General features: G+C 43.6%; 1 protein-coding gene and 1 long non-coding RNA gene across 3 annotated transcripts in view; one reads left to right on the top strand and one right to left on the bottom strand.

Annotated features, from left to right (window-relative positions):
- Positions 1-336: 336 nt before the first annotated feature.
- On the bottom strand, positions 337-5,914 carry LOC118257144 (uncharacterized). Of its 2 annotated transcripts, none has more exons than XR_007707983.1 (3): positions 5,797-5,914; positions 5,278-5,341; positions 337-673 (listed from the first exon to the last, which is right to left on the bottom strand). It is a non-coding gene; the product is annotated as an uncharacterized LOC118257144 (long non-coding RNA). The 2 variants fall into 2 exon arrangements; XR_004781479.2 differs by having other exon boundaries at positions 337-1,317.
- A 472-nt stretch (positions 5,915-6,386) lies between these two features.
- Positions 6,387-17,557, top strand: part of CDC40 (cell division cycle 40) — a 38,543-nt gene continuing 27,372 nt past the window's right edge. The window contains exons 1-3 of the mRNA XM_035564790.2: positions 6,387-6,607; positions 15,118-15,204; positions 16,644-16,773. Of these exons, the coding sequence (XP_035420683.1) occupies positions 6,410-6,607; positions 15,118-15,204; positions 16,644-16,773 (415 nt within the window). The 5' untranslated portion in view covers positions 6,387-6,409. The remainder of the gene's footprint in view (positions 6,608-15,117; positions 15,205-16,643; positions 16,774-17,557) is intronic.

Genomic DNA, 17,557 nt, shown 5'->3' on the forward strand with positions numbered 1-17,557 from the left:
TTTTCACAAGAGCAAATTCAGCTCAGGCTGCAACACCAGCGTCATTCATTGCCACCTGTATGGCAGTCTGGGCTACCTCTTATTTCTCCTGAATTACTTTCCTGATATTTTTTTCTCCTGCTATGAAGATCATATAATCATGGAACTTTGGGGGTCAAAGGGACTCCTGGAGATCCTCCGGTCTACCCTTCACCACCCCCCATCCCACTCCCCTTCAAAGCAGGATGAAACTCAGGGCAAACTCAGCTTGTATTTTTGTTAATTTTTATTGTTAGTCACAGCCTTCTCCTTCGGTATCAACAGAAAGTCAGAACCAGCTGAGCATAAAAGACCTCTCTAAGCATTTCTGCACACATACTCAACGGCTAGTGGCTGAACAAGATTTAACAAGTTAAGCATTTCCTTTTTACTGAACAGCTGAGTCTGCATGCCATTTTTACAAAAGCTGCTTGAACTACATATCTTAAGTTCACACATATTATCGAATTATAAATTACTTGTCATTTTCCTAAAAAGTGCTTGGAATTTCTCGAAGGTCTATGCCGGAATGACTGCAGAGGGTGCTGTTCTGTCTTGCGAAATGAGAATCTCTTGCAGAAAACTGTTCTGTGCTACCAGCGGTGGCTCTTCGGTAGCGACACCGCATGTCCGGCACAGATGATCTGGCAGCAACCTGGCTGAACCCATGTCACCATCATGAAAGGGCACAAATGAAAAAGATTATGGACACTCAAAACATGAACAGTATCACACTGCAGAAATATTGTTGACAACCCTGATTTTGGCTAGTCCACAGGCATTACTTTGGAGGTTGCAACTTGGTGCTGCTAGACAAGCTGCTGTAATGCATCAGTTAGCATGAGCGCTACCAGTAAAAGTACCTCAACATCAATCACTCTTCCCGTTTTCAATAACCTGTCCACCTATTTTGCAGTGCTGACCCTAAATAAAAGAGTTAACATGAAAGAATACCCTCACAAAAGGGCCTTTGTGCTCCTTTGCCGTATGCCTTCGGTGTTCTTTGAGCTTGCTGGATTGACCTAAGAGAGTTTCCCTTCAAACATCAGTTTTTATCCATGGTTTGTGTTCAAACTGGCCATCCCCGTGCAACAAGTCAGTTCCACAGTCAATGTATGGATTTAAGGATTTCTCTCATTATCCCACTGATTTGAGCTGTTTCATTCTGCGTAAAACATTTCATTACATCAAACAGTCAGACAATGACTCCAAAGCCCAGAAATGACAAAATTCATTTCAGATACAGAAGACTGAGAATACCTTCCTCCAATGAATATTCATTTATTTGAGCAGTCATCTCTGATGGGAAAAAGCAAAGTTCAAATTATTGGTTTGAAGCAAATAAAGCAAGGATGTTAAGCTGCTTCTGTGTATTCAAGAGCATTAGTCTAACACTGGGTGACAGATAGATACCTATACAGAGACAAATGCTTGTACATTGAGTGGAAGCAGGGAAAATATCAGTTCGAACCCCTCTCCTTGTAAAAAGGTATGAATTCAATAAGTTGTCATTTTCTGAATGCAGCTTTTTTTTTTTTCTTTCACATCAGCTGTTGGACAGCATAAATTCATATCTATTTTATAGCTTTCCACCCCTCACTTGTTACATCTGCTCTTCATTTCCTGAGATAAATAATTCCAATCTTTTCGATCCCTTGAAAAACTCTGCCATATTCTTCACATCAAACTCTCCACAATCCTGTGATTTTATTTTTTTCAAAACCAATTGATGGTTAGTAACACACTTTGAATAGCAGAAGTGAATTACGGAATTTGTATAGAATGACGCTTCCTTCTCAATGCTTTTTCCCTGCTTCTGATTGCAGCTATAAATTGGGGACTCGGATACCTCGGCAATCTGCAATGACCTCCAAATTTTCTTCTTACATTAATACTGTTAACATGAATGGTTTCTGCCTCCAGAACAGTTTTGCACATACCAACGTTGTTTTACCTGTTAGCATGCTGTCCTTTCACCCAGCTTACTGAGACTTCTCCAATGACCTTTCCACTATTTCTGAATGTGATTAAACAATTTTAAACCCTCGGCATATATTGCTACTTTATAATTATTATAATTCAACTTCTACAGATGACCAACAGGAAATACTAAACAGCTCCTGATTTAAGACACAACCTGAAGCCTCCTAGAAGTTAACATTTATTTCTGTTATTTCATTTCAGAGACTGTGACTCCTGACAATATTGCACCTCTCACCTTCTTTATTTGATAGCCAGGCATGAGGAACCTTCACATACACCTTTAAAAATCATAATATGTACGCAAAAACGATAAAACTAAACTAGAACAGCATCTGCTATACCATTACGGCAAACAAAACCCCTAGTAGGTTAGTGAGGCACACCTGTCTCTGCAGCAGCAGCTGCAACTACGTTAGCAATACCAGTTAGTACTGCTGAGCCTGCCGCCGGTCCTTGCTGCCCCCTTATCTATAGGTATTTGCAGCTGTAAGGGACAAGAATCACGTGTGCAATGATTTTTCTTTCAGAGCTCCCAACAATTTGCAGATTTAAGAGATCACTTGCAGAATATTTCTTGGAAGCTGCCCTTTGGTAGCTTCAAAATCTACTGACTGATTTCTGCCATCTATTGATTTGGTTCTGCCAACCAAGCATGTTGAGGTTCACCAAATTTGTGAGAACAAGAGCCAGAGAGAGAACAGAGACTTTATTAGTATTCCCAGTAAATAAATGCAGCTTACCACACAGCTTACCGAAAAAAAAGGGGGGAGGGAACAGTAAAAATGTCCTAGCTATAAGTGCATCAACAGAATTTAATGCCTTTTATCAGATGCCAAGAAAATCCACCTGGATTTAGAACTGGTTTCTGTTTTCTAATAGGTTTTAAGTGTCAGATAGTTTTGGCATTCCTAATAACCTACTTCTGCTTGGAGCCTGCTGTCTGAAGACTAAAATTCATGGCGCAACCATAGCATCTAATTAAAAAGTCAATCAATGGCCAGATAGAAACTCATTGAAAAGTATCCATCATTTCTGCTAAATACTTTATTAAGTATTCAGTTAAAATGTAACTATCTTTGGTATTCTGTAGTTCTCTGGTATAATAAATTACCTTAAACACACAACATCCGAGCTTAACTAAGCTAGGATTTAATTCAGCTTCCACCCCCAAGCACCTAAATTAATAGAAATATTTTTAGAAGCGTATACGCTTTTGCTGACATTTTCTGTGTTGTAACTGATTAAAAAAATACATTTCAACAGATTAAGAAATCCAATACTAAAGACATGAGAATTTCTAATGGTTCTGATTAGTTTATTTTCCTGGAAGCCTACAATTAACGTCTTGCTGCCTCTCGGAGACATTCTTGGTTCAGCCTGTGTTATAAGATGCAGGACACAGCACTGCGTAAGCACTACACAGCATGCTTCCAACCTCTACAGAGGAGGCTCTGCAAGGAAATTTTTTGTTTGCAAAGTCATTTGAAATAAGTATGACAGTCTAAGCTATTCTGTTTTCCAGTCCTATCCTGCATCTTTTTTTTCTTTGAAACCAAGTCTTGTAAACATGAAATTTATAGCCTGTAATCTGTGTCAGACGACCTCGAGATCCTTCCCCAAAAACTTAAGAGACTGATTCACAGATGTACTGGAACACAGAACTCCTATTGCAATCTGGCGCCTTGGTATCTTTGAGAATCCGGGCCACAGTCCAAAAAAACAAAAATGGGAACGGAGGTATTGTCACCCTTGCAGCAGTCGGAGGCTCCAAGGTGGCAGAAAAAGCAGAGCATGACTTATAAAGGGCGCTTTGCTTTCCTAGTGGTAGAATTAAATGAAGTACATTAAGATAGCTCAGACATGCCAGCAGGAGGTTACAAAAAGCCCCAGTAAGAAGGCAGGAATAGGAACCTGATAAGACTTCCATCATGGCTCTTCTCAGCAGCCAAAAGCAGAGGAACAGAGGAAAAAAATCATTGGTTTCATTCGAACTGTATTTCTCTTGGACAACGGAGCCTCATACTTCAGTTCGATCCTCTGTCTGATTAGTATCTGGCATGTCATTGGGTTTTTTTCCCCAAACTGCAGACCTACATCTTGGTGGATGAGAAGCAAGCGTATATGTAAGTGGGCTGACAGCATTTTAAGAGTGTTAAAAAAAATATAGAAAAAAATAGCACAAGCAGGATTATATGCAGCATCTTCTGTGGGGAAGAAAAGCCAGCAGAAAACACAGGGTATGAGATAAAACACATCCATCATGGAAAAGGAGCTACGAAAAAGTAAGTAAAGGGAAAAGAAAGTAGGACAAAACATATTAAAAACGCTGTGAAACAGATTTTGTTATCTACTATAGGGAAGAAAGGATTGGTGTGAAGGAAAAATTGTGACACATTGAGTTAAGATGTAATATACTTTACCCCAGCTTTTTTAAGGAAATAAGTCTCATGCAGGAAGCGTTGGTGAGGGCTAGGGGCTCCCATGTGTTCCATACAGCCTGGAAACCGGCTGGCTGAATTCAATCAAGTTTGACAGAAGGGTAGAGGTCTCAAAGGCACTGCCTAAGAAAACTTTAAGTTTGTGAAATTGAGATGCTATGAACGTTCTGACTGAAGGAGAGGCTGCAGCACTCAGTAAGACCTTATTAGATGTTGGATGATTCACAAAAGCATGAGCCTATAAATGTTTCAAACAGAGGGGGGAAAAATCCATTCGGGCTTACACTCATCAATCAGATTTAAAAAAAGAAAAAAGGTAAGATGTTTTTCTATTTCTCAAGGAAATATTTTTAAATACTTATTCCTCTTTCACCTAGGGAAAAAAGGAAGACTTGGTAGCACTTAGTACATTCACCACCACGGGTAGAAACAAACAAGTGCCAAACAGCCCCTTTTACATGCGGGAACGCTGCAGAAAGCAGGACGTTTTCATCTTCCTTTAGCAGAAAAAGGAGGAAAAGAGGCAAAGCGACCGCAAGGAGAAACAGGAGGGGGAAACCTGGAGTGAAAGAGAAGCCAGGTATCCCAATTCATCCATCTCCCACCCACTGTTGCAGGCTGGCTTCGTTCTGAGCCGGCAGCATCCTCACCCAACGTACAGCACAACGTTTCTAGAAGGCAGCATTCAGTAATCAGCAAGAGGACTTTTTTTAACAAGCTGTATGTGCCGCTCTCGGCTTGTTTGGTGCTGATCGAGCCCTTCCCGAACCCACAGATGCCCAGTCACAAGCCGCTAAGCACAAATATGTTATAATAGGAATAGAAGAGGAGGAATTACCGCTTGCTTCGATAAAACTCGACTTCGGAGGAGCCATGCGTGTTATCCTTCTACACTATTTTCCCTGGAATTAAAGCGGAGACAGGTCGGGGTTTCACATGCAGGGATGATATCTGAACGCTCGCTAAAAATCCACCTTCCCTGCGATTTAAGCAAACGGAAACTTTCCCCGGCGAGCCGCCACCTGCCTCCTCACGGCACCAGCACGGCGACTCGTGCAACCGGGGGCCGGTTCTGCGGGCTCTGCGGGGCACAGACCCCCGGACCCAGCCCCGCGGCTGACAGGATCTCACCGCGGGCAGCCCCCCGGCCGCCTGCCCACGACCCCCTGACGCGGCTGAGGCGCTCCCCGCCGGCTGGAGCACAACAAAGCCGCCCCCCACCCACCTCACAGCCACCCCCCGGCTGCCCCGGGCGGCACAAAGGCTGGCTGCGGGCGCCCCGGCCCCGAAGCCCTCACACAAAGGCGAGGCGTCGCCCCCCCAACAGCGCCCGCCCCCCCCCACTAACGGCACTTACCGGCTCGCGCCCCGCCCGCAGCCGTTGCCTTCAAACGGCCGCCGCCGCCGCCGCCGCCATTCCGCGCGCGCGGAGCCCGGGCGCACGCCGAGGGGCGGGGGCGCGGAGGCTGCACAATGGGCGCGGGCACCGTGTGCGGGAGGGCGGGGGGGGGGAGGGGCCGGCGGCGGGGGGCGGCGCTGTTCGCACGGACACCCCCGCTCCTCTCCGCTCCCCCCCCCCCCCGCGGGGGGCAGGTGGTACGGTCCGGCCCCCTCTCTCTCCTCTCCTCCCACCAGAGACAGAAAGGCGGGGCTCGCCATTGTGACGTAACAAAGCCGGCTCGCTGGCGGCCAATCGAAAGGAAGGGACGCCGCGTTGCATGCTGGGGCTTGTAGTCCCGCGCGGCGGTCCTGGAAGGTTAGACGCCACCAACAACAGAGGGAGGCGAAGCCCACCTCGAACGCCTTCAGAACCCACAGGACTCCGCGATTTATTCCTTAAAACGCATTTAGGGTTTTAATCAGCCACCTCGAGCCGCGCAGCCCCGTCCCGCTCACCCCGTGGGGAGATCCCCACGGCGACAGCCCTGGGGCTGCCAGGACCTGCCCGTCCCGTCGCCCCCCGCGCCAAGATGTCGGCGGCTATCGCCGCGCTCGCCTCCTACGGCGGCTCCGACTCGGAGCCCGACTCGGAGGGTGAGTCCGAGCCCGGGGCCGGCCCCCGGCCCGCCGCCGTGCTGGCCAGCCGCGACGCCGTGCTGCACCTCCGCCCGCCGCCCGCCGCGCCCCCGGCGCTGCCCGTCGACTCGGCCCCGGAAGTGGCCGTGAAGGTACGGGGGAGCCGGGACCCCGGGGGGAGGGGGGGAGCGGTTGGTTCGGCTCCGCTCGGGTCCGTTCGGCTCCGCTCGGGTCTGTTCGGCTGGGCTCGGCCACGTTCGGCCCCGTTCGGCTCCGCTCGGCTGGGCTCGGCCCCGTTCGGCTCTACTCGGCTCGGGGCGCCCACCGCGGCCCCTGGGGGGCTCGGGGAGCTGAGGGGAAGCGGTGCCGGGCGCCCGCTGCTCTGTGCCCGCTCCGTGCCGCTGTGAGGGCTCGGGGTCGCTGCGTTCTCACAAAGAGGGAGCAGGGAATCTCCCCCTGCGTTGTCATTACCTAGTTCACGTGCTGTCGTTATTAATCATATATGCCCCTGCACGTTACATCGTGTGCTCGCACTACATAAGCCCCACCGCACTCCTTGAAGTCTGCAAATATCCGACTTCTTGACTTGCAGCCCCTGGCAGACTGCCTTGTGCAGGCTTTGAAATAAATGCTAATTAACACCTTTAATATCTTTTGAACATGAATTATAGTAAATGGTAAATAGCACTGGCTGTGCTCTTTGCCCCTCCGAGGCTGTGGGAACAGGTCTTCCCTTTGCCACACCAGCACGAACGCTTGTGCAGTTCCTTTGTGGGTGACATCTGATCTGGATTGAGAAGCGAAATACTGCTGGAGTTGTTCTCCTTGGATCAGCTCCTCTGAGCTGCACAAGTGCTGTACCAGCGCTGTGAAATGCCCAATGCCAGACTGGGACCAAGCAGCTGGAAGAAGGAGTGAGGTGGCAGTAGCACGTGCCATTCAAAGCTGTTCCCCGAACTATGCCCTGAAGGGGGTATCCACCAGCTCATCCAGGACTGTCTCTGCCACAAGCATTCTGCTAACCAAAACATAAAAGTATCGGTCTCACAGACAGCATGCTTTCAACACCTTCTGTGTCTAAAAATGATAGCAGCCCACCAACCAGCAGAGAAAGCTTGCCAGTCACTCCCTCATGATTTCACTCTAATTCTTTACGATTAGAAAGCCCGTATTGAACAAATGTAAAAGAAATGATGTTCAAATCAGAATCATTCTGTAAGTGCAGTTTTAGAAAAACAAGGAGTTGAGTGAGGAGAAAAGCAGAGTTACAGTTCGTTAGTATCGCTCGTGCTAGTGCTGTTTTGACACGAATGAGGATCGAGTACTCTTAAGTGCAGGGATGTGTCATACACAAGGGACCAGAAATGCGTAAGAAAAGATGGTGGTAAGAGGGGAGGCTAGACAGGTTGATCGTATAATATGAACGACAGCCACACACAGGTGCATTTCTGGAAATTGAGAATGTAATTCGTATGTATCTGGTGTCCTGTGCACTGATTGTAAGTATTGTACCTGTTAATGGTGAAGAGTTTTATCGTAACTTGCACAGACTTTAGATTTGAATGTACTTTAAAGAGGGGTAGGTTCCTTGCTCTCTTTATTAGCAGGGCATAATTCTTAGCTCATTCACCCACAGAGTTTTGGTGTGTGTTTTTTTTTTTTTCAGTTGGGCACCACAGTATAAGAAGGACATGAAACAATTAGATAGTGTCCAAAAGAGGGCTACAAAGATTGTGCAGGGTCTAGAGGGCAAGATGCATGAGGAGCGGCTGAGAGCCCTCAGTTTGTTCAGCCCAGAGCAGAGCAGGCTGAGGGGAGGCCTCATGGCGGCCTGCAGCTCCCTCACAAGGGGAGCGGAGGGGCAGGCGCTGAGCTCTGCTCTCTGGGGACAGCGACAGGACCCGAGGGAACGGCATGGAGCTCAGCACTTCTGCTTGGCCAAATGCGGCAGGAGAGGCCCTTCTTCAGGGAAGAGTCAGGTCCTGTGACTTCTGCAAAACCCTGTGTTAGTTCGTTGGCCTGTTGAGATAAGTTCAGCTCGTGTCAGCTTCCCTCTGGCAGTTGCGTTTTCTGCACGAAGGCAGGCCCTGTTCTGATTTCGTGTCTGAGACACGGAGGTTGCTCTGCTCGTGGCAGAGGCAGATCTTCACAAAGCCAAGCTCTGCCTTCTGACTCCATGGCGACTGCGCTGGCGAAGCAGGCACCATCTGGGCGCATTTTTTGGTGTTTCTTTTTCTTATGGATGTGTTTTGCTTTACGCAGCTTCATGGTGAGACTTAAGGCAGTTAGGATCAGAAGTAGGCACGGCCTTTTTGCAATGCCTCCTTTAAGGAGAAAGAGCCCACCTGAAGTAAGGTCAAAAGGCTTTCTGCTCTGTAAGAGCATCTCCCCATAGGATGGGGAGCTCCCAGACAATTATGGTGGCTCTGGTGGGCTGTGAACCTGTCTGCTTTCTGTCATCATTGTGAACTTGAGGCACTAGGAGAGAATCAGCCACTGAAACCTCATCCCCAGCATGGCATCCATCCATCTGTAATGTTGGACTGAGCAGGCTCTTCATCTCTTATGTTTTTAAAGCAACCAGTTCTGTGAACTGAGCAACTTAAAAAAGCTACGGTTAACACAGTGAGGGGAAACACAGTATGCTTAACTGATGGCCACTTGGTGATCTACAACCCATTTGGTATGGGTTAGGTATCCAGAAACTGGCTAAGAAAGGTGTCTATGTTGTTTTTTCTATGGATAGTGAATTAGGTAAATTAAGAATGTAATGTGAAACAGTCAAATACAGAGGCTCATTTCCTTGGTGTTTACCACCAGTGTGTTATGAATGTTTGTTCAGTGTCTTAGTAACACTGGCTTTGAGTTGAATGTAGAGTTCAGCTGGCAATTCAAGACCTATAGCAGTTCCCTTTTTTCACTCTAAATCCCTTATTTTAGTTTTCTCTCTAAGTTATGTTTTGCTAGACTTTGCCAAAAGCAATTATAATTTTTTCATACAACTTCTACTGATACAAAAAAATCAACCTTAAGGTTGCTCACAAACCTGTGAATTAAACTTAGTGAATTAAAAATGCTGAAGGAAATTTAGGAAATGGAACATACTGTGAAGAAACCAGATTCGCATGAAATGTTGCAGCTACAACTGTTGCTTTGGGAGAGAGTATTTATTCTTTGTCTGTTAAGGGTGAGACTTGGATGGGAGCAGATGGTCCCTTATTCATCTACAGTGTCTCATTCACTGTTTTTGAGGACAGGATAATCAACTGGACTGGGCTAGTACAGGAACTGGAAATTGTGTATTTAATGTGGGAAGGGGTTGGAAGTCTCAGGTCTATTTTTTTCTGTTGGAACTAGTTTACCTTTGGCAGTGTGTAGGTGTCCAGAAAAATATTACTTCAGGGAATAAAAATAGACTTCAGTCACATTTCTTAATGTTCTTTAAAATCTAATTCTTGCTCATCTGCGAAGAGGAAAGGTACAAAGTCATTGTGAGACCATTAGGAAGCAATAATGAACATTGGTGACTTCTGGGATGACTTGTTAAGAATGTCTTGGCTTCTTTTTAATTTGATTTCTTTTCTGCTTTCTGTTGACACAAAATATCTCGTATAGATGTTTAGAACTTGTCATCATGCAAGGTGATGGATTTTTAGCATAGTTCAACAAAACCATTAAACATATACTTTTCTTGTCAGTTTATTTTTATTCTTTTCATAGAATCACAGAATGGTTTGGGTTGGAAGGGACTTTAAAGATCACCTAATTTCAACCCCCCTGCCATGGGCAGGGACACCTCCCACCAGACCAAAGCCCCATCCAACCTGGCCTTGAACACCTCCAGGGATGGGGCATCCACAGCTTCTCTGGGCAGCCTGTGCCAGGGTCTCACCACCTTTTGAAGTCAGTGGGATGGACGTTTACTGTTAAAGTACATGAATGGGTAGAATGACTAAAAGCTGGTAAGGACCAAACGTTACTGCTGGTGCCTCACGGTAAATGCCACTCATTTCTTGGTAATAAATCTGAAAAATCTATAGAACAGGAGAATATTGTTATTTGACAGCCCGAGCGATTTATGCAAGAATGGGTAAGTGACAAACTGCTGAAGCCTTCACAGCTCGTGGGATGCGGTCTTAATTTAGTGCGTTTTTTTAATGGATAATTAAAACTAATTAAATCTTATGCAAAGCCAGCTGTATGTTTTAGCTATTTGGCTAATTAGCAATGAATTTACTTGGGGAAAAAGGAACATTGTACGTTTATTATCTAAAATGTCCATGGAAAAAAACAAAAACATACAGATATCTTGTAACTCCTTGCTTGCATGATGTGAAACTAAAAAACTATGACCTTTGCTGTGTGCCATTAAACCTCACGTTTGGACAAACAGTTGAAATTTCAAGTATCAGATTCTGTTTCTAAATACATCAACAACTCTGATTAAACTTGAAGGCAGCCACATGCTAGCACAATGGGTGTTACAGAGTTTGGCTGAAATTTAAAAAATATTATTGATTAAAAGGATTGAGAGTTGCACTAACATAGGCAACATTATTATCCTCTTATGAAGGAACAAAATTAGCTGCATCCATACTGTAGCTTGTTGCTTTTGTTTAGGATTTTTCTTTAACGTGTGTTTCAGGGATTTGACCTGTGTCTAAGTCAAGGGTATTTTTGTCTTGTCTTTCAAAGATATCAAAGAAAACTTCCAGCAGGCTTTTTCCAGGAAAAAAAAAAATCTATTTTTATTGAACCGTCTTGCGTTCTACAAATCAAGTGCTTTTCATAAATTGTAATGTTTTTGTTTTATGGCATTCAGGTAGGGTTTTTCTGAAGAAGAAGAGGTCTGTGGTGCATGTGAAGAATCCATAAAAAGGAAAGCTAATCTGGTTTACTGTATTAATAGTCTAAAATCCCTTTTGTTTCCTGTGCTGTTACCTCTGCTGACTTTTAACTGGCCAGAGGGACTTTATGGCAGGGCTGAAGGAGGACACCTTGGCAGCAGCCAGACCTTCTGCGGTCTCTGGGGAGTTGCAGTGAAGCACTCGTCTATGCTTGGCTTCTCTGTGCCTCGAGGTAGATTCCTTGGGAAACACTAGTACGCCGCAGTACAGCCCCGAGTGCCCTTCCTCTGTGACAGCATGCGATACAGTGCTGTAGGATGAAGCACAACAGAGAGGAGGTAAAAGGAGAGCAGTTAAGAATGAAATAATTTTGTATATACCTAACTAAATACCATCTGAACTATATATCAACCTGATATTGCAAGTAAGCAGATGATCACGTTATTGGAGAGGTAGAGGGAGAACAATACCCCAAGTGCTTCACTAATAAAATATCATCTGTTTCTTTTTTTTCCTTGCATCAAGGGTGATATCTCTGTCGTTCTGGACAGACACACATTTATCCTGTATTTACCAAACCTCAGTGGATCAACGAAGCGCAATTTCAGTGCTTTGCAGTCCTTGTTTCTGTTTAATTATATAATCTTAATCTCTTTTAGACTAAATTAAATTGTTCAATTTTTTTCTTCACGGGTCATATTTTCTTAGACCTTGGATCATTCTTGATTTTTCTCTTTTGTACCCTTTTCAGTAGCTGGTATATGTTGCCCTATGTTGCTACTGTACGCAGCTGAACTCTTGTTACCAGTGCTGAGGAAAGCAGAGAGATAACATGGAGAGCTGAAATTTGCAGCTCCATTGCATTACGTCATTCAAGAAAGCCATATTCAGTAAAACATTACTTCCTAAAACCTTAATTCTTCTTTTGCAGGCTATATGGGCTGTAGCACCTTTAATAATACTGGAACGTGCCATAAAGCCCGTATTTGTACCATCTCCAAGCTGTGGCAAACGCAAGCTGCCTCTGCCAGTCCTACAGCTGAACTGGCTTTCTCCAGAGGAACACTGCGTCTGTTTAAATCGACAACTTTCTGACCCCATTTTTATGATTTCTGAGCAGGAAGTCACCTAAAGTAATACTCAGCCCATCGTTAAAATCACAGATTCCTTCCTCTTTCAGCTAGCTACTGATGGTCTTCCATCCCACAGAGCCACTTGTATCACACTTTAGGCATAAGCTGCATGATGTATTGCTCATCTTAAGCTTTTAGATGAATCAAGATACGTCCCGTGAGACCAAAGGGGGGGGGAAAAAACCCTACAGCAGAGGGACGTGGTCCCTTAGATTACCTTATCTCTGTCGCAGCCTGCCTGGCCGCTGCTCCTGTCATCTCCTCCCTGTTCACGGCAGCGATGGCAGACGCGTGTGGAGTGCCTGCGGTGACAGTCTGCTGGCTGGTGCCAGCATGAGGGACAGCCTTAGTCGGGCAACCTGGGTGCTTGCTTTTCTCGCTTCCTCCGTCTCAGAAGGACGGGTCCTGCTGAAATGATCTGCTGATACCTTTTCACTCTTCCATTTCGCTTGAAATTAAGCGGTGCGCTTCAGCAGCGCGTTAGCAGATCGTCGTTTGATGCTTGAAAGGAGGAAAGCGTGAATAAGGCCGGAGGTCTTGGAGAGCGTAGCTCTGATAAATAGAACACATGCTTCCATTTCAAGGCTCGGTGGTTTTCGCGTAGAAGGAATATGCCCGTGGTGGTCCCGGAGCAAACCTGTCGCCTGGCTTCCAAATGGCTCCGCGCTGTTCCACCAGCAGAGGAGGAGAACCAGACCTGCTGCAGTCCTCCAGCAGCAGGTCAGCCTTCGTGGCACAACCTGTTCCTTTTCTCAGTTACCGAACGGTGTATAATAGGAGTTAACAGAGGAGGAAGAACTGAACAATTCTTGGCAATTTTGCAAAATTAGATTTCCCTGCCTTTCTCCAAATAAAGAGCAGGGGAAAAAAAATCTATGCCTTAATTTCAAGTGAACTAATGACTGTTTAAATGTCACTGAAGGTCAGATAGATTTTTCCATGTTATCAACAATATTAATTTTTATTTCTTCAGCAATAAGGTTGGTGGATAAGATGTGCAGTCTAGCTGGTAGAGCAAGCTGTGAGTTGTAACTTGGAAAAGTTACCTATGGAAAACATCCTCAGGTTGTGGATACCTGCAAGAAAACAGAAGTGCATAGGTAATAGAGGTGGGGAAATGGATTTGATGTGCTCCTGTCTAGCTGGGGATGGGGTGGTGTCTGTCTTGTTGCTGAATGACTGGATCAGGCCTGCTGTGCTCTTTGCGGGCGAGTTCATGGTGTACGAAGGTCAGGGCTGTGCCTGTACCAGCAGCCGCTGCCGTCCAAGCCCAGTGAGTCGGAAGGGTGGCGTGAGGAGAGAAAGGAGGGCAGTCGGAGGATTGGCAGCGCTGAGGGCTCCGGCAAGAGCAGGGCAACGGCTGGGCTGCCTGCTAAAATAACTGATACACCGTGAGTATAAAGCTCTCTAGTTGAGCTTAAAACTCTGCTAAGACAGTAGTCTTCGTACAAAAAACAACTGATGGGGTTGCTTTTAGGAAAAAAAAAAAAACAAAACACATTTTTGGAGCAGTTTTAACCAAATGCAATCAGGTGATGATTACGGAACGTGTCATTTTGCTCTTTCAAGGTGCTGTAATACATGGGGACGCTGAGTTTGTTCCAGGTAATTCTCTGATAAACAAGATACTGCTAAAATTTGATCTGCTGCCGTTCCTCTTCCTTCTGTGAGTTGTAGATGCTTTTGGGATCCCGTTGTAGATGAGCACTGATTAAATATTGATGCTGGATACCTTTCAGTATAATTGTTAGGAATGTTATCAATATACAGACACGTTATAAATCCCTTTCAGGTGTCTTTATTCTAGAAGAAAGCTGCAGGAAGCAATGCTGGTAGAAATACCACAAAATAACGTTCTCCTTTGTGGAACTGAGCTTCCACTCTATGGAACATCGGTTTAGGCTCAGAGAAAATGAACCGTTGTAGAACTCCTTGAAACCAGCTCTTTTGGAGCACTGCCACCTAATCAGAGTTTTTCTTTCCCGTCTTGTCTGTCTTCCACTTTGGCTGCGTGTGCCCTTCTGAGTTTTTCCCTTTGAGTTGTTTGAGAAGTTAAGCTTTATTTTCAGCCCCTCTTTCTTGTTCCTTCATCTATCAAGTTAAATTTTTGCCATGACAAGCTTGGGAACATGCTTTAAAACTGGAGCTGAATTACATTTATGCCTTTTGGTAAAAACTTGGAGGTGAGGGGTCGTCGGATTCTCTGAAGCTCATCGTTACGCGTATGTTTGCTCTGATATCTTCTGTTTCCAACTATCTTTCAAAGCAGTTGCTTGTGACTTCGGCCTTCTACCTTTTGTAGAAATTTAGCTTTCACACTTTAATATTGAATTGATGACTGTTTTAGTTGACTCTTCTTTAGATCTGGTTTTCAAAGATCTTGGGGAGGAAAAAAAAAGCTTGCTTCTAATCTTGGTACTGTTTTTAGAGTGTGTACATGAAATCTTTTAATAATAATACACGTGCAAAATACCACATGCATTTTAGACTGAATTTCTTCTCTAAAGCATTATTTTTGCATTTTCTTTCTTCCTTTCTTCCGCCAAAGTGCTTTTCTCTTTTCATCGTGCTAGAAGTGTCAACCTGAAATCCAGCATTGATTTGGTCTGAAATGAGGTAATGTCATATATTTAAAAGTCTGGATGTGAAAAATGGTGTTTTAATCTGTCTCTTTTATTTCAGGAAGATGTGGAAACAGGAGTCCACCTTGATCCTGCTGTCAAGGAAGTTCAGTACAATCCCACTTACGATACCATGTTTGCACCTGAGGTAAGAAACAACATTGATATTTAGAGCAGAAAACTACTTGGCTTAGAGGGCAGAGGTTCTGTAAATCTCACCTAGAAGTCAAATAAGGCATACTTCACAAGCATATAGATGCTTGCTATATTTAAGAATCTAATTTGGGTAAATTGGAAAAAAAAAAAAAAAATTATATACAGGTATGTAGGTGGTACTTTTAATACTTGCATTTTAATATTCTGCATAAAACTTCTGAGAATAATCTTACAGTGGTGATCAGAATTAGAGCTATGAACATTAAAAATGAGGCTTGGGAAAATAGCATTATAAGTAAAACAAACAGTTTTAAAGTGGTCTTTTACTTTTTTGCATCTTCTCCTATTTACTCGTCAAGCTACTTAGCAAAATAAATTGTAAGTCTTGTAGATGTATTGTTTTTAATTAAAATCCAAGCGCTTTCAGTATAACTATTCACATCAGCCTTAAGTGTTTGTTTTTTTTTTTTTTAACTTAAGCTATTCTAAGGTGTATAGTGAAAAAACATATTAGGCTCAAATTGGACTGGATGGTGTAATGTAAACTACTTTCTATTTTATAACTGACAGGCTATCTGAAATATAAAAACAGCTGTCAAGCATTTATGTATTTTTCACTATTTAACTTCTTTGTACAGATTGTATGTTGTGAAATCAGGGGGTTGGCACTCCAGATAGATAAAAGCTGATCAGTTCCTTCAATTATTCATACTAAGATGGCCCTACATCAATCTGAAATTTCTACATCAGTTGTACTTTGTTTAGAAAACATTTTTTGGGAAATACATAAACTGGTATTTACTGATATTACTCTGTGTATTGTATGTGTTTGCAATCACTGTTCAAATACTTCTCGATGTCCATGGTATGTTCAGGAAGCCTTTGGCATTTGTCATCTTGCAAAAAGAAAAGCAAGGCAGGGTTTCCTAAGTATTTCTTCTGGAATAATGCAGCAAGTCCCTAGTTGCTTTTTAGATGCATGAAGGTGGTGTTGGCAGTGTAATTTCCATATTAACTACAAGAGTTTTATAAGACTTGATATCTCCCACTTCTAAGGGACAATACACTGTGATTTTGTCTTCTGAACATGCTTGTACTGATCACATACTGAATAGAAGTCTTTTTTGTCAAACAGATGATATTGATTTGTCTTTTGTACCAGTAATACAGGCTAGAAAGTTCAATCATGAAATGAGCTGTTCAAAGCAACTGTGTTAGTGATCACTGTGTAAAATAAGACTAAGATGCTTATTCAGTAGTTACAGGGAAACAGAAAGCTGAAGTGACTTTGTGTTACCATTTTTGAAAGACAAACCATTCTTTTCCTGTTCTTTGTTTGTTTTTGTTTGTTTGTTTTTTCCCCAGAAATACACACACATAAGTAAGAAGTAAGTAATTCTGATATACCTTCTTTTATCATTTTTAATGTAGTTTGGACCAGAAAACCCATTCAGGACTCAGCAGATGGCTGCACCTAGAAATATGCTTTCTGGATATGCAGAACCAGCTCACATCAATGATTTCATGTTTGAGCAACAAAGAAGAACATTTGTAACCTATGGTAAGTCCTTAATAGTGGAATCTACATGCGGGAAAGTCTTTGAATGAGAATCCATACAGCTGTAGATTGTAGTATTTATTTGGGTAATCTCATTTTGAAGCTGTAATCAAGTGTGTGACCTACCAAAATGCTTTTAATTAATTCTTCCATTAGCTGCATTGGTGTAGAAAACACAAATCAAAATTTCACGCTCTTAATGTAACAAATAACTGAAGATCTTTTATGCAAATAGGTTATTTCATGTGATTCTAACTAAAGGTTCACGAAGCTAAAAGAAAGCCTTATTGAGTTGTCAGGTTCTTCACAGTGGTTGTTTCTTGTAGAGATAAGCTGAATGAATGGGGATTGGAAGTGGGAATGCATCTGCTAGAGTAGTTTTAGCAAAGATATACCAGAAGGTGTTTCTTCATGTGGGTGGTCAGAGTTGCTGCTTTCTCATCTTGAAGAACGCTTTCACCTGTAAATAGCTGCATATCTTGTAAATGATAAATATGAAATATACTTAGGACTTTTTTTTTTTTTTACACAATTTTAGCTAATAAGCGCTTTTCACTGAGTCATTAGAATGTAGAACATCAGTAAAATGCAGATATTAAGAAATGGATGTCTAGTTGTTTAACATAAATTTAAATTATTGGACTGCAGTTCTGATGTTAGAATTGACAGGTAGTGCATGTAGGAGCCTGAATAGGCAGTTCGGGTTTTGGTCACTGAAATTATATGTTCTGCTGTGTGGATTGTGCATTTTGTAACCGTGTTAAATACATATTGCAAAAAAAGTGTC

This window comes from Cygnus atratus, chromosome 3 (assembly GCF_013377495.2).
Source record: "Cygnus atratus isolate AKBS03 ecotype Queensland, Australia chromosome 3, CAtr_DNAZoo_HiC_assembly, whole genome shotgun sequence".
Classification (NCBI taxonomy): domain Eukaryota; kingdom Metazoa; phylum Chordata; class Aves; order Anseriformes; family Anatidae; genus Cygnus; species Cygnus atratus.